The sequence below is a fragment of the Apaloderma vittatum genome, unplaced genomic scaffold (assembly GCF_000703405.1).
Source record: "Apaloderma vittatum isolate BGI_N311 unplaced genomic scaffold, ASM70340v1 scaffold39903, whole genome shotgun sequence".
NCBI lineage: Eukaryota > Metazoa > Chordata > Aves > Trogoniformes > Trogonidae > Apaloderma > Apaloderma vittatum.
This window is the reverse complement of record NW_009708186.1, coordinates 35793-58968: the sequence shown is the minus strand read 5'-3', so window position 1 is coordinate 58968 and position 23176 is coordinate 35793. Positions and strand designations below refer to the sequence as shown.

Genomic DNA, 23176 nt, shown 5'->3' with positions numbered 1-23176 from the left:
GATGAGTTCATCCTGCCTTTGTTTTGCAGGTCACTAGGGACACGAAGCAGGATTTTTAACCTTCTGAAACTCCTCTGTAAAGCCCTTAAGAGGATGTTCAATAAATCTGAATATTTAGCATAGGTAAGCAGCAACCCAGCTAGCCAGGAATCTGAAGGCACTCTCCTCCCCTTCACAGCCATCCGCGAAGGGTGCAGGGTTGCACTTCTTATTTGAGCGTTTTTCTGAAATTTTGTAGTTGCTGGTGGTAAGCATAGTGTTATCCTGGATATATCCAGGCTGGAGTCTTGCAGAATCTGAAGTGCTTTCTCTATGTGTTGCTGTTGTCCCCAAAAACTTCACTTATGAACTGACATCTCCTGTGCTGTACAGTAGGACAAATAAATGGCCCTTTCCCCCAAAGGATTTGGAGTTTTTGCTTGGATTTATCGTATTTGCTAACATGAGATAGCACAGTGGGCCTATTTCTGAGGTTGTATCAGAAGACTTATTGCACCAACCAAAGTTATTTCTGTACCATAACATAAACAGAGGCACCTATGCCACTTCTGGTAGTCTTCTGTTAGCAATGAGAGCAAAGACTCCGTGTCTTTATGCGCTTCTTGATAACTGTGCCTACAGCTGATCAGTTTATTTAGATGCCAAAGATGACAGCTGGGTTCTTAATGTCTCTAAATATGGGTTATGCTGCCAGTCAAGTGTTGTTAAATGCTTTAGTGACATGGGGACTCGCTGAGACTTAAAATGCTCCTGAGTCACTTGAGCACAAAAAAGCCCTGTTTGCATTCTCAGTTTCCCCATCAAGCTGTTTGCTGAGTCAAATGCGAATTTAAAAATAATTCTGACCAAAATATTTGCCAACTTAGTGCAGGTTACAGTCTTTCTGACTCAGTTTTGTCAGAGGACTGAAAAACCTATTAATTTCCTGTTCTACATTTTTTGCAGCATTTTTCTTCAAAGCACATGTCAGAGTCTTGCACAAAATAAACCTAAACAAGTCACTGATGATGCTACTGGAAGGTGTTTAAAGTCTAAGACTGAAATTAGAGTCAATTCAGAAGTGGGTTCTCCCAAGTGTCTGCTTTTCATGCACAGGAGTTACTTTGCGTTACGTTTTGTTAACGATGTTGGTAACATTTTAAAGTGTACCCATTCTTGCAGACTCATGCAGAATAATGTTCTGGTGCCACCACGGGCTGTAACCTCCTTGTGTACATTCACCAAGCACAGATCTGTGTAGTCTGATACTTATTAATTGTGGTCGTTAGTCACCTCTGATGGTTGCTTGGGGTTGCTTTCTCCGAGCTGCATACCCCCTCAGCCATGGCAAAGGCCGTGGTGCAGTACTGATGCTAGAGGTAACGGAGGGCTAAAAGGTGCTCTGACTCTTCTATTAGTGTGAGTACACATTTGCTTTTTACAGGATTAAACTGTTAAAATGTTTTTCCTGCAACATTTCTTCCTTGTACATGAGCTTAATTTCATATTAAACCTGTCCTCCTCTCAGCCCCCTTCATAGGACTTTTTTAGAGACTATATAAGCTGTAGTTGCAGGACTTAAGGTTAGAAAAAATGTCAGTAACCGTAGTGGAACATTGGAGTCGTCTTGATTTTCTGATGGGGTTTTTTCCTTCCTTCCCCTCCATAATTCGTTCTTGCAAACTATTTTGGAGATGCAGCCCTGGTATATGTTTTCTCGCTCTCCCCTAATGGAAGGGAGGGCAAAAAAAAATATTAAGATGGTAAAATGCACTATAGTTTTGATGCATTATTGAAGTGTCCATGAAATTCTTTTTCTGTCCTTGGATGTTTTCTCTCCCTTTATAAACCAACCCGGTAAATAATGCAACTGGTGCTTTCCAAAGCCAGCTATTCAGCTGTTCAGGTTTTTAATTGCACAAGGAGCTATTTTGTCAATTTAGCTTTGAAAAACAGCTTTTCACACCCTTCACTCCTTCCCTCCTCCCTCTGGTGCATTAAACCCCAAGGTTTTAAGCTGCTTTGTGGACTCATTATTAAGAACACCATCCAATTAGCCCAGTACAAGATGAAGGCCTCCAGCTTCTAACCAAGCAGTAGACTGAGATCTTCCTGGCAACACAGCATCACTGGTTTCAGTGGACTTGTTTTTTGTTTCTTACTCTTGCATGTGGTAAGAATAGGATGTAGGAATCGATTGCTCACTCTAAATATAAAACAATACAAATCTAAAATGTGCGCATAAAATCAAATCTGGGCGTTTTTTTAACTATAAATAAATAAGTCTCCCTTTCACATCCCTGCTGGTTCCTTATGAAAGTGAGCTACCATTGGAGTGAGTGCCAATTGGTACATCTGTTGGCAGCTTCAGCAGAAGGGCCACAAGTTGAAAAGGCTGAAGAATGTATTTACTGCGCCACCTGAAAAATCCTAGCACAGGTCAACAGCAGCCAAACAACGGCAGCTTGTAATAAATAAATAAATGAATAACTATATGATAGATTCTTTCACAGGTCAGCAGCAGCCAAACAATGGCAGTTTGAAATAAATACATAGATAGATAGGTAGATACATAAGTGTATGCTAGATTCTTCCATGCTAGTTCATGGTTGAATCATAATGTAAACCAGTGCAGTTGCACTACTGGAGAGTAAAGATTGATGGATTATCCAAGCAGAAAGTGGCACTGAATGTGGGATGTATAGAAATATCCTTTTTTTTTTTTTCATTTGTTCTTATAATATCTGACATCTGTGTTTTTTGAAATAAAATGTTGACTGTGTTCAGTGACCACACAGAGAGCCCTTGGCATCTGCCTTCAGATGTACAGCCTCCAGGATAAGACAAACTCTAGGGAGCTGAAAAGCTATTCTCATTAGATGTGTGCTGGGAACTCAATTTATTTGACATCATGTAGTGGAAACTCTTCATAAGAAGTTTCTCCTTGTCTCCCATTAATGGTATCCATTTAGTTCAGATGGACAAAACTCTCATCACCAAAAGTGCCTTCAGGCCTCAGCCTTGGCACCAGCCAAATCAGGTGTTTTGAAGAGAAGCTGTACATCTGTCTTGTCTCCTTGTGGAGAGGTCTCAGGTAGCTTCCCAGGAAGAGTGTCAGTGCTGCATTAAGAGTGTCTACTCCAGTATTCCTCCATGTCTGCATTCTGCTAGTGTTCCAGTTGTGTAATATTCATCAGTCCTTGGTCAAAGATAACTGTGTGTGAGAAGAGCTTATTGACCAGCAGAGGTTGCAGAGAAGAGCCATGTTTTCAAAATGTGCTTCAGTTGTGCAGAATGGCAGGGAGCTGGAAGTCAAAACTTGGCAGGATGTAGCACTCGGTCAAGGGTTTGCTTTAGAGTTTCCTGAAAGACCTTTGTAAGCTTTGACAGTCCAACCTCACAAATGAACTCTGCTTTTTAAATCGGACTTTCCATATGGGCAGTACTTCAGAAATAATTGTGCCCATTGTCCACTGCTGTAATCACAGAAGAAAAGGAAGACAAGTAGTTCTGTGCTGCCTTGGCTGCAGCCTGAAAGAATTGCTGGAAGCTTGTAGTGTGTAAGGCAGGTTGTGTTTCTGTGTATTTGGAAGCTTGGCAGATGCCATATTCATGTGCTACAGCTGTATGTACTAGTCCATGGGAAGGATACACAAGGAGATGTGTCTGTCAAGGAGCTTGCTATGGCCTCGGTCCTGTTCCTACTAGATGCTCTGAAAATGTTCTCCTTACTCTTAGAGTAATTAGAGAAAGCTTTGAACAAACAAACTTTCTGGACCATTGCAGGTCATAGGTGGTACATAACTCTGGGTTTCTTGGTGAAGCAGCACAGATGTCAGGATGGGCTGTTGCAACGCCCTGATCACTGAAAAGATTTAATTGTCATGCAAGGGCACTTGGATGATGAATGCTGATGTTTGAGAGTCTGGACAGATAGGTGAAGAGATCTGATTCAGTTTGAGCACTGCATTTCCTGCCTCCTTACATCCCTTAGGTGCCTAACTTTTAACATTGCCTTAGTGCATTTTTAATGGAATGTATAGTAAAATGTTTCCTTGGACAAGCATAAGTTGTGCCAGCTTTCTGTTCATTGTATGTGTGTACTTTCTTGCCGAATGCTACTGGCAGTCTCTTGGAACAGATATATTCATATAAACCAGTTAGAAATGGGTAAAATCTTGGCTCCTGAATCTGCTTCCACTGAAGTGAGCAAGTTTTGACTTGGTTTCAGGGAGGACTGGGACACTCAGGCTAGGTTCATCAATATTTAAAAGCATCTAAGTCTACAACAGGATGTTGCTTGATATTACATATATTTGAGTATCACCAAAAATCTCAGGGAGTGTAAACATTCAGTGCAATGACCTGCCAGTGCAATGACCTGCCTCATTAAACTAATTACAGCAATGATTATCAGTGGAGATTTAATCCCACATTAATACAGTGGTTCTTGAAAATGCAGCAAACCAGGAAAATGAAGAACCTGACATGGATTTTTCCTTTAATGACCATCCCACTTACATTTCTTGAGGATTTAAAAATAAAAACCAATATGGGTTTTTAGTGGTACTTAACAGGAATGTGGAGAGTATAAAAATTCTAATAACTGGCTTGTGCAGTAAAACTTGATAGGATTCCTAATGAGAAAGGTAAAGATAGTAATGACTGAGTCCATCGTCTCTTTTGTGTCAGTCGCTTGATACTAGAGCACACAGTTTGTAGATTACTGTCTTTTTGAAGCACTTTGTGCTCTTTGAGCAGGACAAAGTCATAAAAAGGATGATCCAGTGATAAAAGCAATAGCCTTGGCCTGGAGATGTAAAAGTTTAGTTCCTTGCCGTGCTTTGATTTGCACAATCATGTCCCGAGTCTCTAAATATTTGTCTCGATTTCCAATCTGTGGAGGTAACATTTCACCTTGCGTTGGAGTTTTAGCTATCAAGCCACATCCAGACTGCAGGATGCTCCCGTATTGCAAGAATTGGGATATGGAAGGCATATGAAAATTGAAAAGACTTGGTTAATGGGAAGGAAGTAGGATTCTGCCTTTTGTGTTCCCTGGCTTGTGGCAGGCAATTAGGCAATCTGGTTTCCAGCCACTAAGTTTCTGCCACCAAGTGAGAACGCAGCTCCGATGGGATTATCGCAGCTCCAGCTGATGCCTTGCAGCCTCCTTACAGCTCGTGCCGGGACTTGAAGGGAGGAGCCGTGGCTGTTTCTGGTTCAGCCTCATAAAGGAAAAAGTGGCAAACCCAGGCTTTTGGAGTGCTCATAGCTACTCTGCCTTTGGGCTGGAGCTCGAATTGCGCTGTGCTGTGGTGCTGTTCTGGGGACATGGCATGTATTTTTAACGATGTATTTGCCACCAGTTGTGACTATCGAGAGCAGTATGCAGGATAGTAGTGAAGGAGGAAAGAAAGGAGCTGAACTGTAGATACTTGACTTGTGTGAGATTTGTGCTATTTGTTCAAAATCCATCGCTCACCTCCAATAGGGAGCAATTAGTTTCTCTATAAAAGAAGACATTTGCAAAGGCTATTCCAATCAGGAGAAAAATTCTTCCTGTGAATATGTGGCAGGTGGTATGAACGGAACATTACTTTCTTTGGGGATTTGCTGCCTCATTTCTCACATGACTATTGCGTTTCCTCCCTCCTAACAAGTCCTCACTGACGACCAGCTGAGACTGTTGCAGAGGAGAAACTCTGGCTGTGGCAAGGCCAAGGGGCAGCTGAGAGGTGACAGGTGAAGGGAGACTCTCCCCATTCTCCCCTTCCCTTGAGTACCTGTTGTAGATGAGTTATTCAGAATGACCTTCTATTCAGAATGGACTTTTATAATTTTAGCTGTGAAAAAAATGCATTTGAGCCCATGGACTGAGTGACTGTCCTCCCACAAGCTTGACCCCAGTGTGCATATAAGCCCTTAACTCTCTCGTGGTAAGTTTTGATAGGAGTGAAGCATAACTTAGTTTTATAGGTTTACTTTGCTTGCTACTAATTGTGGGTTAACAGTAGAAATTAGGTTGAAGAATTAAGTAATAAGTTTATTTTTTCTGAAACAGATTGATTCCCTTGCTTGGAGAAGTTTACTATATGATGCAGGGCTCTCATGTGGAAAGTGCCTTATAGTATCTCTGCTACTTGAATCATTACCAATAGAGTTTTCATTATCAATTTCAATTTTTGTTATCAATTATCAATTATCTTAAATACTTTTATAGCTTCAATTTTTGTTATCTAGTGGAAGGTAGAGAACTATTTAAGGGGCAAATAATGAACAGAGAAGCATACAGTGAAAGATTGCTTGCCTGCTTGTCGGCTCCTTTTGCCCTTTCAGATGGTGAGTCCACAAACGTCTTTCTGAGTTAGTATGAATTAATCCATTGCTTCGATGCTGAGGTATTGTGCTGGTGGTGGAGGTGTGTCTTCTCAGGTCCTGACTGTTTGTGCTCAGTGAGCATCTAGGCATGCTTCTCAGTAGGTGAATGCATCCCAGCTGGTAACCACTTTTGCTCTGATTTTGGACAAAAAGTGTGCATTTTGGATATTATCCCTTTCTGATACTTCACTTTTATAGGTATCTTCGCAGTAACAACCAATGTCACCATTGCTTTCAACACCACTGCCCCATAAGCTTAAGTGCTTTGGGATGTACCTTTCTTAAAAAGATCCCTTTGTTCTTGCATCAGTTTTGCTGTATTATACAAATTGCATACCAGGAAATCGTTTCTTTGCTATACTGTTTCCTGAGCTGGACATCCAAAGCCATTTCACCTGAACTCCATTCTCTGGCATTTTCATTGCGAACTCTCAGGTATAAAGTTTTCCACAGTGAGGTAAGTGTGTGAGGGAAAGCAATGCAACTTCCCAAGGCAGAACTTTGTTGATAATCTGGCAATGGAGAAGAGGGAGATCTTTTTTGGATGTAGAGTTAATTCTGGTTTAATTGAGAAGGAAACCTGGTGATGTTTTTCATAAACTCAACAGTTTCACCTTAAGGCAGCGATGCTGTTGTCTCTTTCACATTTCAATAGGGGAAGATTAATTTTCAACACCTACTCAGGGCCGTGTACCTCCAGGCTGGTGTAGGAAGTGTAATTCGTATCTCCTGATGCCAGCTGATCCACCTTTCTTCACTTTTTTCCCCACCTAAGAGGGATGGTAGGAGGCATCGTCGTCTCCCAACACCAATTTCCACCAGTTGCAGCACATAGTTTTGACTGGGGGTATATACATGCAGTGTAATCTCCAATAGCTGGAAGCTGAAGCTGAATTTGAAATGGAAATAAGGAGCCATGTGATTTTTGTTGTTAGCTTATTTTGAATAAAGATGGTGACTACTCGAACGTCGTTCCTGGATGCGTACTGGATTCTGTGCTGTTGGTGATGGAGGTGTAATTTTCAAAGCCTAATTTCAGGACTCCAGCTCGGCCAGGGATTCCTGTGAGGTTAGAAGCAGGAAGAGTGAACTCCAAGGACAAGGTAGAGCAGAACTCTATCTCCTTGCTTAACTTTCAGGGATCTCTGGGATGTAACAGCCTGTGGCTGACGTTAGCCTCAAAGAATATTCACCCTTTTCCCTGAGCCTTTATGTCAAAAGAAGATATGCTTCAGTGTGACCAGAAGTGAAGGGAGAAGCGTATGTTATGTAGTTCGTCTGAGCCGTCATCTTTTAAGTCCCATGCCGGCAGCCTGCGGGACCTGCTCAGTGTTTCTCCAGCTCGGTGCTGAGCCTGCCGCTGCCGAGCTCTGTTGCTGGCTGAAGGGAGCCCTTCTACCAGAGCTGTGAGTGCTGCACGGATGCAGACAGGGTTCCCAGAGGATACGTTTGGCTGATGTCTTGTTTCAGTTTGATCTGATTTCTCTTACGTAATGCACTGATCTGACTGTCTTTTAAAAAAATAAATAAATGATCAGAACTCGTACTGTAACTGTCTAAAGCTGTTGTGAATGTGCTGCTGCTGCTGAGCAGTTTCAGTGATGCTGGGAGAGTAACAGTTATGCTAGCATAGAAAAGACAATAAAAAATTACGTTTCAAATGCTTTCACCTCTACAACCAAAGTGGTTGAGGAGGGAGGTGAGGCTTGGCTCCCTCGCTGTGCATCTGCATGTACCAGGCAGGTGTCAGGTAGTTCATGTGGTGTTGGCCTGTTCCTGTGGCCTGATCAGGAGATCACTGGTGTCCATCTGGATAGCTTGGTAGTGATCCTCACTTGGCTACTCTGTAATTCTCAGTGCCCTGAGGCTTTCCCCCAGGGACACCTGTGCCTGCCCTCTTTGCTCTGCAGCACATGCAGATGGTGCTCCCGAGAGAGAGAGACGGTGGCTGGGGTAGGGTCGCTGCCACCTCAGCCAGTCGTATGGAGAGGAGAAAGGGTGACTGACTTGTAGTCATTTTGTGGCCCAACTTCACATTGAAGAGCTGCTGGAAGCATGCAGGCACTTTCCTTTGCTTGCACATGCTGGGATTGGATTTGCACAGATCATTGCGTGCGCAGATCGACTGAGCTGTGAGTGTGTGGTAATGCCAGTGAGATGGTGATAATGGTGGGGACGAGGCGCTGTGCTGCTCTCCTGTCACCGGGATGAACTGTGCAGCCCACGCAGCTGAGGCGTTAGGCTGCAGCCGTGTAAATGTAGCATGACTGCAATAATCCAAACTGCTGAAGTATTTTCTTTCTAATTCTGTTTCTAGTTCCCCAGAGTCTTTTCTAGGCTGACCTTTTCACAGGCTTTGTCTTTCGTAAAGCCATAAAGCTGCTTGTCTGTCACTGATCGCTAAGCATTGTAATACTTGGTCAAATCAAACCTACCTTTAAAAGTACAACAGTGGGGGTGGGGGGGGATTGTCTGAATTTGTGCATACGTGCACATATTTCTAACTGTTGAAAATTTGAATTCTCTATCATGTTAAAGATATTGAAGCTGCTCCTCCTGATCTTATAAGAAAGTGTCAAGCCTTGAAACATCTTTGTCTTTTTAAGTATCGGGAATTTTACCCAGGTGAGCAATGCTGCTGGTGGGGAAGAGATGGACAGTTTGGTGGGAGTAGGTATCCAGAGGGAAAAGGATGCATAAAAATTCTTGAGCTTCTGATCCTTCATGAGGTGATTTATTTATTTTAAAACAGAAACCTGGGGATCTAGGCATGGCCTGATGGCTACAGCCATTATGACTATTAAGTGAACATGTGACCAACACGGCTGCAAGTTTGTACCTGTGATTACAGGGAGAAACAGCTGCTTTTGTCATCCTCCTTCCCTGCCCGTTTTGTGGATGATTTCCCATCAGATGTCTGCAATGCAGATGGTTGAATTATGCAAGGGAATCTGCAGCTGTTGTAGTTTATGCTCTCCTACACTGGTGAGAACTGTAAGCTGCCTCATGTCATACCTTAGAGCTACTCTTAAGCGTGATGCATAAGAGATCTTTGCATGTTAAAGACTTCCATGGCAAATGAGGATATATTTGTGTTCTCACATAAGTGATAAGATGGCTGGGACTTGTGTGTATCCTTGCCCTGGCTCCAAGGATTTTGTCTCCCCTCCATGTGCGTACTCTTGTTTTTATACGTATAGGTGTATGTTCAGAGTTAACAGGGCACGCGTAAGGGCTGGCTATTCCGCTGTGTTGAGAGGACACTGCTCCTCTGGGATTAGGAATGGAGAAGCCAAAGGTATATCCACAGATGTTAAATGTTTAGAGAACAAAGGTGCATCTGAATTTTTTGAGATTTTTTTTTTCTTGAAGTTGTCCCTTAATGTTCTATGAGTGTAGTCTGAGCTGAGTGGTGCCTGAGTCTGAATGGAGTGACCCACTTGCTGAAAGCAGGACATGCTTTGTGCTTCAAATTTGTTTTCTCATCAGGCTAATGGAGTTATTTTTGGTATGCAGCTATAGATGGATGTAGAGCTTGCATGATACAATAAATAGCTAGTACATGGTGATGGTACTCAAGCAGTCTGTTGATGTCAGAAATGTAATGATTCTTTAAAATCTTTATCTGCAATTTAATTTATCTCTAAGATGCTTCATGTCAGAAACTCCTTGTCCACAGCCACCTGGATGTTGGCTATTATCTTGTTTGTCACATATACTTCAAGTTCTCAGACAATGTTGTGTTGAAATGAGAGGACATGACCAAAAGCACAGTGTTCATTTATACAGCTGTAATAACTTGAAAGAAACAAACAGTGAATGACAAAGAGAAACAGAGATCCATGTTCTCAGGACAGCACTAAAGCAGCATATGCAGGACCTTGGCTGGAGCTGCCTAACTGGTTTTCTGCCTGTCTTCTGCAGCCAAAACTTGGCGTTAATAGTAGAAGTGTTTGTATTAATTCATTTCTGAAAACATTTGGAGGAATGGTGCTCCAAATTGCGGGTCTTTTCCATGGTGCCAAACAGGCTGCTGTAAACAAATACAGGTATTTAGCTGGAAAAGAAGTTGCTTGGTACATTTGTTTCCCGTGTATGCTTCTTGCCCTTGCACATTAGCATCGCTGTGTCCACGCTTGGCCTTTGCCGCTGCACTTGCGTACAGTCATGCTCTGGGAAGGGCAAAGTGCTGAGTGAGTGTTGTCCTCTGCCCTGTGGTGGGATTCCGGAGGGAAGTGACTTGTTGGCACTGGGGCAGTGTAGAGACCTGTGATTGCTGTTGTTCTGGGGGTGCAGCTGAGCCAAGCTGTGTGACAGCGACTGCACTGATGAAGGAAGGAGCTCTCCATCTGCCTGGCTGCGCAGTGCAAATAAGAAGATTGATTATAAATAAACTGGGAAAACAGAATCCTTGCTTCATTTAGACATATGTTTTAAAAACGATTAGCAAGGGCCTGTCTTGTACCAGGTGTCCTAGCACTGATTATCATAAGCTTTAACTTTTTTCCTGTCTTCCAACACACCTTTATACTTACTCCATGTGCTCTTTTCCGTTCAAGCCTTGGCCCTTGCAGCCTGGAGCTCCTTTTCCTGAAGAGGAGCAAGGTGAGGTAAAGAGTTGTCTAGAACTGTTTGGCAGAGCCAGGCACTGAACACCAGCTGGTTTCTGCTGCTGGATGGAGAGTAATGCTGATTTCAGCTCCAGGGGAGCTACTGGTCTTCTGCAAGAAAAGACCAAAGCTGTGGGGAGTCCTTTTGTGTAGTCCTTTGGGAGTTTTCACCAGCCAGGACAGAGAGAGAGGCTCAGAGGATGTCAGCACTTGGAGTAGGCTGCAGAGCATCCTTGGGCTGACTGTGTCTTTGTCTTCTCACCCACGACTGAACAGATTGCTTCCCTTGTTTAGTTTTAGTTTTTTTGGTTTAATGTGGGTATCTACTTGACCTAACAGTGCATCTTCTAAGAGCACATCTACCACAAATGCCCACTTAGAGACCAGTGGGCTTCCTTCCACTGTCCCAGCAGACCTTATGCAACACATTGGAGCATCTGGGCTGAGGGCCTCTAGGATTGTTATTTTCCTATTCATTTTATGAACATAAAATATCTTAAACCAGAGGAGTTTAGCACAGTTTTGCTGCTGAGCAACCTAATGCAGCAATCAAAGGAGAAGCAGTGACCTTGGAATTCATTTAAATGACTTTTTCATTGGCCTTGAGAATTTAATGACAAGCCTCACAGGATTATTGAAAGATAGGATAAATAATCATAGGAGAGATGAATTGATTTGCGCTATGTAGCTCTGACACGTAATTCGTATCTCCTCTTTTCTGCAATGGTAGGTGGAAGGAAGCTGTAGCACAAAATAGCGAATTTCTCAGGAAGATGGCCAGAGAAGCATTGTTTATCGTGAGAGAAGCTCTTGGGATTCGTTGTCCCTCTTTCAGATTCAGTTCAGTGCAGTGGTTTTTTTTCCAGGCTGGCGTATCATGCTGTCCTCTGTTAAGAGCAGAACAAGCATTGCATGATAAAGGTTTGAGGACTTCAGTTTGCATTTGAGTGCCTTTAAAGACCTGATCTTGCTTCCCCTTTATTTTAAGCATGAGCGAGTTAGCTTTGTGGCAGTCAGTCGTGCTGTGTCTGTGTCATGTTCATGAAAGAACCCAGAACAGTGACATTTCATAGTCTGAATATCTTTCTCTAAGTATTACTTGCATGAGTTTCATGTGCTTTGGATTGTTTTGTATTTTGTGGGCAAAGGATGCCTAGCTTGCTTGGGTTTGTTTTTATTTATTTTCTCCGCCTAGATTTGTGAAAACTCTGTTTGTTTGATACTTTCGGTTGATCAGATCTAATATTAATGATTGTGGAATATAGTGTAGATCATGTGGATATCGTATCTAGAGCACAGTATGAAGCTTGCTCTGGCTGGAGGACACACTGTGTAAAGCTCACCAAGGTGAAGTTATTCCTGCAAAAAAATAATTTTTTTGGTACGAATTTGAGCTAGCTAATTCACAGGGATTTCCAAGTACCTCAGCTGGGACTTGAGATGCCTATTGTTTAGAAGTGAGGAAGAGCACAAAATTAATAAAGTTCCCTGCTCTTAAAAGGAGAAATAAATCAACTCAGGCAGATGTCAAAGGGAACTGTCAGCCTCTTCCACAAAGCCATATGCCTGCAAGTTTTCTGTGGGTGGCAAATAAATCATTTTGCCAGCCTCTTTCATGCTCTTAACCAAGATAAGCCATGCTGAGACAGTAACTCTTCCTCAGCCTTTTCCAACTTCTTCCAGAATTCAGCTCTGAACTTGTCACATCGGCTTGTTCGCACGCGCTCCCGCCAAACCAAACCAAAGCCACCTCCTCCAGCTGAGATCCCCTCATTCTGCTGCTGCTGCTGCTGCCACATTAAAATGTTAGGTTTTTCTCAGAAGAAGGACGTGGGGCTTTTTAATGCTGTAGTCACTACGCACATAACTAAGCGATGTGCACCTTAGCTGGTGTTTGAACTGGAGTTTGGTCTGGCATCAGCCCTTTGGGTATTTGCTGTAATTCTCAGGTGGGATTTGCAGTCTTTACTCAAATGTTTCCACTGTGTTCCGTAAACATGCTCTGAAAACATTTCATGGTGTGCTGTCGTGGTTGGAGCTCTGCTGAAGTCCCTGTTTGCTGTGCTGAAGTTACACCTGGATGTCCTCTCGTGTCTTGGCTGTGAACACTCTGACTTGTGCCGTATAGAACGTGGTTGTCTGGTTGAGCTCAAGCCCAGGTTTACATCTGCTGGCTTTGGCAGTCATCCCATTAGAGGGAATAAAAGCAGTGCTGAGACTGAGTCATGAGTGTGCTGGGTTTTTTGTTTGGGAGTTGGGGCAAGGAGGGGACTGACCTGGAGACCCAGCGTCGCACCGGAGGTGCTGAAGCGTAACTGGACTTCGTGGCAGGACCCTCACCTGCTCCTGAAAGTTCAGCTTGCCTGGAAGCAATTGCACTGCCTAAAAGCAGTTTAATTTACACCCAAATAATTTATTTTAAATCTGCTTTTCTCGCTCATGCATTCGTTTTACTTTATTGTAATGTCAGCACTTAGCAGTGAAGTAACGGCAGATCTCTGGAGAACTTCGCACAAGCGAGAAGGCACCATTATCTCGGTTTTACAGGCCCTGCTTATGTTGAGAACATATGTGGTGGTGTAATTACACTGATGTGATTAAATCAGTGCAAATCCTCGCTAGAGGGATATGCTGCACCACTGTAAAGCGGGGCTTATTATCAGTGCAGTTTAATTCAGATTACATTACTCAATTAAGCTGTGCTACTGTAAGCCTCAGCTTAAATTCAGGAAGTCACGTGAGGGCCTGTGTTGTTTCTTTTTAAAGCAGATAAAGATTTGGAAACTGAAATGGGTGAGGTTGTGCCTTGCCCAAGAGCATACAAGGCGAGATGGGCATGAGAAACACCATGTTTATGGTACTTACTGGGAGGAAAGAGGCTTGGGTGCAAATTCAGGGCTTTTATTTTTTAATAGATTATTTGATTAAGCTACAGTGACCACTCTGGAAAAGATCCTAAATCATACGTTTAAGTAAAATGCATGCTAAGTTCAAGTAAATCTCTACCACTTGAGTTTGTATTTTGATAATCGCTAGATGGGTCAATGAATAACCATGGTGTGTACAACTTAATTGGATTTTTTTTTTCTGGCAGGGTGTGGACACTGTAAGAAAATGAAGCCAGAATATGAGAAGGCTGCAGAGTTCCTCCATGTAGCCAGTGATGTAAGCTAATTTCCTTTATTATAGCCTTAAATAATCAGCAATAAATAACTGGAGTAATAAAAGTGACTTTTCTCCTTACAACAAATTCAGCTGTTCTCATCCTCCCACAGGACCCTTCAAAATGTGCTTCCAAAGTACAGTCTCATCGCTAATGCATGAGCCCTGCCAAAGTCTTAGAAAGAACATTCTGTCTTGAACGAAAACAAAATCGAAAAATGTTTATGTATTCTGCTGTAGGCCTTATACATAATATGATCAAATCCAAAGTGGATTTTTTTTTCTCTTACTTAATGGCATCGAATGTGAGGAAACATAGGCTTTTATTTATGAATTAGATTTGGAAAGCAACAAAAGGGGTTGATCCCTCTTTCAAATACCCTGATTTTATGGTTGTATCACTCCATTAATTTCATCTTAAGTGCTCCATCAGCATGGCTGGAGACGAGAGATCCAATAATATAAGTATTAGTGTTATTGATTCAGTCTCACACTGTGTACTCCGTGCAAGAAAAGAAGTAGAATTAGTCTCCCCCATACTTTAAGCATCCTTACTGGAAACATCTAGAGTCCCTTTGTGTAGTTGTTGGAGAAGGAGGAGATGAGAAAAACAAAGATCAGATGATTCACGCTCTACAATTGTCTCTTCTGCTGTGACTCTTAACGGTGGTCCATGTAAAGAAGCCTGCAAGTTATGGAAAGATGAATTTGCTTTTAAGTAAGCTTGCCTATAGCAATGCCTGTTTCTTTTGGAGAAATTGGAATTTGTGGGAGGAAGTGCTATTCCTGGGAAGAGCTCTTAAGCATTGTAGTGGGAAACCTGTGAGAAATGGGAGGAGAACAGGTAACACTCGGGTTACATTTAGTCCATAAGATGCCCATCCCTGGCTTTGCATCAATCTTTTGTGTGTCTGTGCCTTGTATCTGAGAAAGAGAAGGCACCTAAATCATGAGTGATTGCCCTTAAGTCCACTGTTTCCTGCCAAAGGGGTGTGTATATGTTTCTGGATCTTATAGTTGGTGGTTTCTGTTTTAGAGTCCAGGTGTCCTTGCAGCAGTTGATGCTACCGTTAACAAGGCGCTGGCAGAAAGATATCACATCTCAGGGTTTCCTACCTTAAAGTATTTTAAGGATGGAGAGGAGAAATACACTCTGCCACACCTCAGAACAAAGAAGAAGATCATCGACTGGCTGGCAAAGTAAGTACTGAGGGCCTGAGATAGTATTTGGGTACCTGATTACTGGCTCCTGAGGACTGCTTTGGTGGGGAAGTAAGTCTTAAACCTAGCTTCATCGACTGCCTAAATCCCTTGCTAACAAAAACAAATTGAATTCCAGTATTCAAAGCCATACAAACATGTATGTTAATTATGGTCTCTAATACACCAAATCCTTTATTTGCTGCGGGGTTTTTCATAGTTGTCCCCGTAATTCTTTCCCAAAATAAATATTTTTCAAATACACCCTAAGCCTCTCATCGGTGAATGAATAGCAATAGCTCTGAAAAATAAACAGAATATTTGTTGTTCCTTCTTTATACTAAGCAGCAAATTTCAGTGTTAGTAACTGAATTTCTGCAGTTGTACTTTTCTCTTTCCAGCATTTCAGAGCCAGTGCCTAGAATACCAGCTACGTGAGGCTGAGGGAAGGCCAGCGAGACCAACAAAACCAACACCTTTGTCTGCACTAACCAACTTTTCTTGAGTGATGTGCTAAAATATGCAGAACTAAGTACGGTGAAAATAATTTCATTTCAAAGGAGTAAATAGCTGGTATAATTCTCTCTTAAATTTTCTGGAATGAAATATGCATTTCCTTTAGGTACTTTAAGCTTAATGTATTTTCTGCGTTATTCAATGGCAAAGAATAGCCACTGTTTTGTGGAGATTTTTTAATCATTTAACTATTAATGCAGTTGAGACGAGGAGTATAATCTTAATTTTTGTTTTGTTTGATGGTGGTGGAGGGAGGAGTGTGGGGGGTTGTGTTTTGTTTTTTTCTTTTGTTTTTAAATTACATCTGAGTGCTTCAGATGACGTAATAGGCAGCATTTCTGTGGTGTGTTACAGAGTACTTCTTGGCCTTTCAGCACACTCGGGCTCCAGGCTCTGTCGATACTGGATGTTAAGCCACTGTCCTAGTTTCACCAGTTTGCTGGAATATTTTGAGCACTACATAAGTTAAAGAGATTGACACTGCCTGTACATATTGGCAGGTGAATAATCGGCAAGGGAGAGGGAAGGGGTGTTAATCCCTTCTGGATCCTGCTGTGCCTCTGGAAGACTTGTGTGTGCAGCCTCATGTAGTCAGCAACACAGGGGAGAATCAGACGACTTGTCTCCTGCTCTTGACTGCTGGATGTTCTCCCAGCTAAAGATGCAATAGAGTTAAGATCCTTGTTTGCTGACCAGGGATAAAATTGTCACAGCTGCACTAAGTTAGTGGAAACAGGGATTCATCTGGGGTGCAGGCGGGAGATAAGAAGCACAGCTTATGTAAACCTGCCCCCACGAGTGGTCTGGTTGCTCCACTGTGTGGGTCTTGGCTCCGGTCCCTCTGTCGTGACACACTGTGACCAGTATCTGGGTAGCTTATTGCAGGTCGTCACGGGAAGGGTTGTGTGAGATGAAGTCACACCTCTGACTGTAACTGTAATCGATGATAGTTCACACCAATGGTGTTCATGTGAAAGTTCAGACCAGCTGCCCTAATTCTTTTGCTAACAACTGGCAAATCAGTATCGATGGAAATGCAATGGATGTCCACCAAGTGACCTTGAGTAGGACTTTCAAAATCAAGTTTTTCTCCACTTGGTTTTTATGTACCTGATACAACTTTAAATGGTGTCATTCAAAGTGACAGGAAAGTCTGAAAAGCTAATTTATTACCAAGGCGACATATGAAGGTCTTTATACTGTGGCACCATTCTGATGATTTTATATAAGTAATCACTGTTTAAGATAATGAATTTAATGAGTCTGAGAGAAGCCTGTGAGCTGGCGAATAGCACAAGTTTTGTAAGAGGCGCTCTATATGTGCGGGATTGCTCTGATCTAGTCAGTATGTGCAGTCATAATTGAAACCTGACATTCTCTTTATCAAGGTAAAATATTCCAGTTCAGTCACCCCCAGTCTTCCAAGTGGAACGATGCTGATTATTGCGTCCTGACTTTAATATCTGAATTCAAGAGAAGGTCATGAAATTCTTTATAGAAGTTTGCATGATAGCGACAAAGAGTACAAAAGGGAGATTTGAATGGAAGATGCTGTCCTATATTGGTTGCCTTTTGATTCCACCTGCTTGCTGTTCTTCTCATTTCATACCTATGGTTGACACAGCGATACAAGAGCAGTGTTCTTTCCACCCAGATGTTGGATTCAGTGTGGGAAATCTTCGTTCTGCTTTACTTATTCCTACTGATATGTCTTAAATCACATGTTTATTGAGTTACAGAAATTAACTTGCATCTTTTTTGTTGTTACCTAGTGTTGGAAATATCAAGCACGTTTTTCCATTGCACAGGCACCCTGAAAGACTGTTCGACCTCAGTTCCCTCATGGTGGTTATGACCAGAATGTGATGCCCCTTTGCCTGCTTCCAGAAACATTTTCAAACCAATGTAATTTCTTTTCTTTTCTAGTCCTGAAGCACCACCTCCACCTGAGCCCGCATGGGAAGAAAAACACACTAGTGTTATCCATCTTGCTGGAGAAGACTTCAGGGAATCCTTGAAGAAGAAGAAGCACACCCTTGTCATGTTCTATGCACCATGTGAGTAAATACATCTCTGTGTGGATGGGTTTTATAAAACCTGCAGTTTATGAAATCCTGAATTAATTTCCTCACTGTCGCCAGCCTTTTAAGTGTAAAGAGCTGATTCTGAGTATAACTGCACGGGACCATTATTGGCACCATAGTTTATGTCTTTATAAATGGAAACAAAACAGTATACAGTGTTTATTTAAAGAGTTATTGCGTTAATGCAGACACCAAAGCAGGCAGGGGTACAAAAACAAAGCAGATCTATTTTCCTCTGCTGCATTTTATGGTCCATATAACAAAATGTGATCCTTTATCGTGGCACAATGGACACTGAGAGCCTGACTCATTAGTGCCGCACTTCAGTAGTGAAATCAATATAGTGGTGTGGGAGGAATCAGTCCCCAGAGGCTGAGAACAAATTTTTATGGAATAGATTTTGTCTGTAATAAATCCACATTTAAATCTACACTGGGAATATGGGCACAGCTTCCTCCTCCCAGATTGTTTTGTGTGCATCCCATGCACACTTTCTGGTTTGAAGCTCTGAGAATATTTCTAGAGGAGTTTTGAACCAAGCCCTTTATAAATTATAAATTAGGTGAATAGGAAGGACCTGTTCGGTTTTCCTGTATTGTTCCAGAGACAGATGGACTTGGTACAGGTTCTTAACTTTTGAGGGGCCTGTCAAAGGGCGAAGATAGTCCTAGTAACTTGCATTTATAGCCCCCTGAGATGCAAGAAGAATTCTTCCCTACCACATGACCAGCACTGCGAATCCTGGATAACCCTTCAGATAAGCAGTTACTAACTTGTTCCCATTAAACTGAAGGTATTTTCCAGAAACAGGGAAAAAACTCAGGTCCTTAATGTTTAATCAGGCTGATCCTTATTTTGCTTTTCTGTTAGAGAATTAAACATGAATGCTTTCTGGGCTCCCATGAAGCCCTGCTGGATGTGGGAGAACGGAGGGGTGCAATTCAAAAGGGAGATTTCTGGAAGGTTGTGAAAGAAAAGGGAAGGGGACTTAATCTCTTCTCAAGTCCAGTTCCCACCACCTATTGACTAAAAATAGCCTGTGTGCCAGGAATTTCTGATTCATATACCTCAACTGGTTACGAGCAAGCCTTAACTTTAAAATCAAACAATTGCACACGAAATGGTAAGATTGAGGAGTTCATAGTTTCTTGAGTTCTCTTTACCCAATGAGTGACTTTTTATGGAAGAGGGAGATTTATTTCCCCTTTGGTTTTTACCTACATCGTTTTAAGGCACTCAATTTCTTGGTCTTTAAGGTCACTTTTAAAGCAAAGATATTATGTGCAATGAGCATGTAACTCTTGGGTTTGAAAACATGAGGCAATTTGCCTGATGGGCTACTTAAAGTACTGTTGTCTGCAGGTTGACTTCTACCCTTAAACTAGGAGGGTAGAAAAAAGATCAACCTGAACTTGTCTGCACAAACGGGCTGTAAAAGCAAAGCTCGCGCGATGCAAGACTGTTGGGTCCTTTGAGGCTACCCTTCAGAAACATTGTTCTTGCACTTTTTTGGATACAGTGCTGGACAAGACCACCTGTATACAGGACAGAGAGATGTTAGCTGGAACCACTTCTGACCTTCCCGTGGCACCTAAGACAGCATTGCTGTTGTGTTGTCAGTCTGTGGGTCGTACACAGTGTCTGATTTGCCAGATTTCGTCTCTCTGAATGGGGAAGTGTCTGTGTGCAAAGCGGAAGGCAGGTACACAAGGGGGATGCAGCAAGCCTGCCCTTTGGGTGTAGGAGAGAGTAGCAGATAAGTATTTAAAATCTCTGGTTTTTTGTGAAATAATCATTAATGCAATAGAATGGTACACATCATTCTATTTTTCAGCTTTTCTGCAGTGGTAATGTGCTTCCTGCTAAATTTGATAGATTAGCTTTTGTTTACCATTTCCTCAATCTTGAGACCTTTTGGAGCTTAAATTGCCTATTAGTCTTAACTTGCTTATTTTAGTGCAGAAGGAACATTGCTAAAATTGCCAGGCCCTATTATCTCAAGTAATTTTCTCTTCAGATCCACATTGTAGGTCAGTGCAGACTCACAGTATGTTACTCCATTCACTTGTGACTCTATGACAGTATTTGTTACACTTACACATATGCTGAGATATTTTAAGATTGGGGATGTGTGTATACATGCATATATAAAGTATGTTTATATATAAATATTTATACTAAGAAATGTATCTCTCATCTGTCATTCGAATTTAAAGCACAAAGTTGAATATTCTGACCTTTGTAAAGCTTTCAGCTAGAGTGACAAACCTTTAGGCAAAGGCCACAGATATATATCTTACATGCAAATTAAAATGAGATCTGGCTTTTCTGTGGCAGCTTCCAGCCCAAATTACTTAATACCTATAGGAGAGCCATCAATCTGCTGCTGTGTCTAACTCTGGACTGAGCTGAGCAGTGCTTTAATGGTACTGAACAGCACTTCACAGTGATTTAGCTCTGGAAGAGAAGGCCGCTACATCCGCATGGAAAAGATGGGGAACTCATTACTCCATCATACTGAACGTGGATGAAGTTTAAAGGTTATTCCAGGTGCCTGTGGAATATTATAAGGACTGAGAGTCAGAATCAAAACTCTTGATATTACTGGGAAAAAAAGTCGCTGCTGTGGACTTGAGAGCACAAGGAGTGAGCTTCTTGATTTCACATTCCCATTCCTCCCCAACGGCATTTCTGTGCACTGTCGTGACTGATTTGGGGCAGGAGACGGCAGCACTGACTTTGGGCAAAAGTGCCAGCTGCAGAGAAGCTAATGTTATTTGTACCAGTAACTGCCTTGGACTTGATCTTCATCTGGGTGTCTGCTGGTTAGGTCTGTGCCCTCTAGGGCCACCAGGCTCATACTGCAGGCTGGCACTTCTCTGTGCTTCTCAGGGCTAGCACTGGTGCAGGCTGCTGGTGTCTGTGCTGTGCCACACCTGGCCCAGCCCTTCTCTGGACCCTCATGGGGCTCATGTGGTCCTAAGGTGTAATCGTCATCCCACTCCCTTTTCTCCAAGTTCAAACCGCCTAAAGTAAGAAGAGGACAATGATACAGTCTGCTGAAGTGAAGTATGATGCCACAGGTGTGTGTTGTGTCCTGTGGACTGCCAAGGTGGAGGTTGAGGAGCATTTGAAAACAGTAGGCTTATTGCACCAGCATTTGAGAGGTATTTTGGAAAGGTTTATGGGACCTGTGACTGTATTATCTCCATAGACCAGTCCTTGGAGTACAGGGTACCATCAACTGCTTCCGGGTTTCCTTCTGTAACTACTTGGCTTTGTCCAGAAATAGGGAGGGGAGGCACCTGGTCTGGATATGGTATGGTGTATGCACATCGTCTGGCATGAGGATGATCAGGATATGGGAGGCTGAGGACCAAATTAGAAAGTGGACAAGAATAGATCCAGCCTTGCCCAGCTAGACTGCAGTGCTTAACCAGCTACAGCCAGAAGTACAGTAGCTGAATGCCCATGGTCTATGTCCAGAGCTTGTTTCAAGACTCAACATTAAATGCTGAACATCCTGGACTAACTGATTTGCATCAGTACCGCTTCTGGGATAAATGCATTGACTTTTCTTTCTTCTTTCTCTTATGTACTCACTGTTTGTTCATATAGCTTATCTGAATGTGTTTTATCTGCATTTTTGCTTTTATGTGCTCTCTCCATTCCATTATCCCAGATAATTGAGATTTTACTTTGCCAATGCATTAAATTTTAACCTCCTACTACTATAACACAGAAAACTGTGCAGAATAGAAGCAGTTGGTTGTGATTAGCTGTCAGAATCACAAAGGGCAACCAAGTTCCTGTAAATAACATGTCTTCTCAGTTGGAGATGTTTTTGCTGCATTAGTCAAACAATTAAGGAGGAAAAAAAAGTGTGACTGAAGCTAGGTGAACATTTTTCAGTGAGACGGAGAGAGATGCAGATACTTTTTCAGGAGTGTTCTATGTTTTTAACCCAAACTTCTATCTGGAGAAGCCCTTGGAGTCTTACATGAATTTTCTTGCCAAGCCAATGCAAAGACCCATATGAAATTAACGACCATCACATTTAAACTCACAGGGTTCCCTCTTTCACCTTGATCATCCCTGGGCTTTAGTGTGCCTTTTGATGTCATATTTTGGTGATGTGGCCATCAAGTTTTAGCTATTCCTGAGTGATGCTCCCTCAAACTTATACTACGTCTTTTCTGCTCTTATAGAAACAATTCAGAGCTGGAGACACAGACTTCATAGACAGACATCCCCCATTGTGCTGGGCAGAGCGTCAGCAGCAGGTCAGGGGAGCTGATCCATCCCCTCAGCACTGGTGAGACGCAGTTGGATTGCTGTGTCTAGTTCTGGGCTCACCAGTACAGAAGGGACACTGATGTGCTGGAGCGAATCCAGTGAAGGACTGTGATAGTGGTGAAGGGTCTGGAGCATCTGGCATTTGGGGAGGGGCTGAGAGAGCTGGGACTGCTCAGCCTGGAGCAGAGGAGGCTCAGGACGATCTTGGCAGTATGCATAGGTGCCTAATGCAGGAGGTAAAGATGACAGAGCCAAACTCTTATCTGCAGTGCCCAGGAACAGGACAAGAGGCAATGGGCAAAAATATAAACACATGAAATTTTGCTTAAATGTAAGAGGAAGTGTTTGTTTGTTTTGGATACTGGAACAGATTGACAGGAGAGGGTATGTGGAGTCCCCATCCTTGGAGATACTCAGAACCCAGCTGGACAGCCTGCTCTAGTTGATTCTATTCTGAACAGGGGAGTTGGACTAGATGATCTCCAGAATTGCCTAGAAACACAGTGCTGTGTTTCGAGGAATAGTAACATTGAAGTTTGGAATACACGGTGATTTTCTTAGTTTTATTTTGGAGTTTGTTTTTGTTTTCTTGGGTTTGGTTTTATTTTTGTTTTTCTTACCCTTCCCATTGAGTTCAGATTTTCTCTAAAGACAAAATGCTTAATAACACCCCCTACTAATTCACAGAAACAGAAGCTCTCCACTTATGGCTTAGAAGAATGAGAGACTAACACATGAAAACACATTTGTGCCATTTTTTCTCTAGGTTGCTGCCTCCAAACAGGCTACAAAAGAATCAACTGTTTCAGAAACAGGGATTATATGTATTATATAATAGGCCAGTCATTAACAGGTCTAAATGATGTAGGGGCACTTATTTTTTAGATCAGTCACTTTTAGTGGAAGGTCTCAGTGCTGAGCAAGTTCATTCAGTTCCTACTTCTGTAA

General features: G+C 42.4%; 1 protein-coding gene across 1 annotated transcript in view; it reads left to right on the top strand.

The window, feature by feature from the left end:
- Positions 1 to 23176, top strand: part of PDIA5 (protein disulfide isomerase family A, member 5) — a gene marked incomplete at its 5' end in the record, with an annotated part of 49105 nt that overhangs the window by 3232 nt on the left and 22697 nt on the right. The window contains 3 exons of the mRNA XM_009866458.1: positions 14065 to 14135; positions 15169 to 15332; positions 17775 to 17905. Coding sequence (XP_009864760.1) covers positions 14065 to 14135; positions 15169 to 15332; positions 17775 to 17905 — 366 coding nt within the window. The remainder of the gene's footprint in view (positions 1 to 14064; positions 14136 to 15168; positions 15333 to 17774; positions 17906 to 23176) is intronic.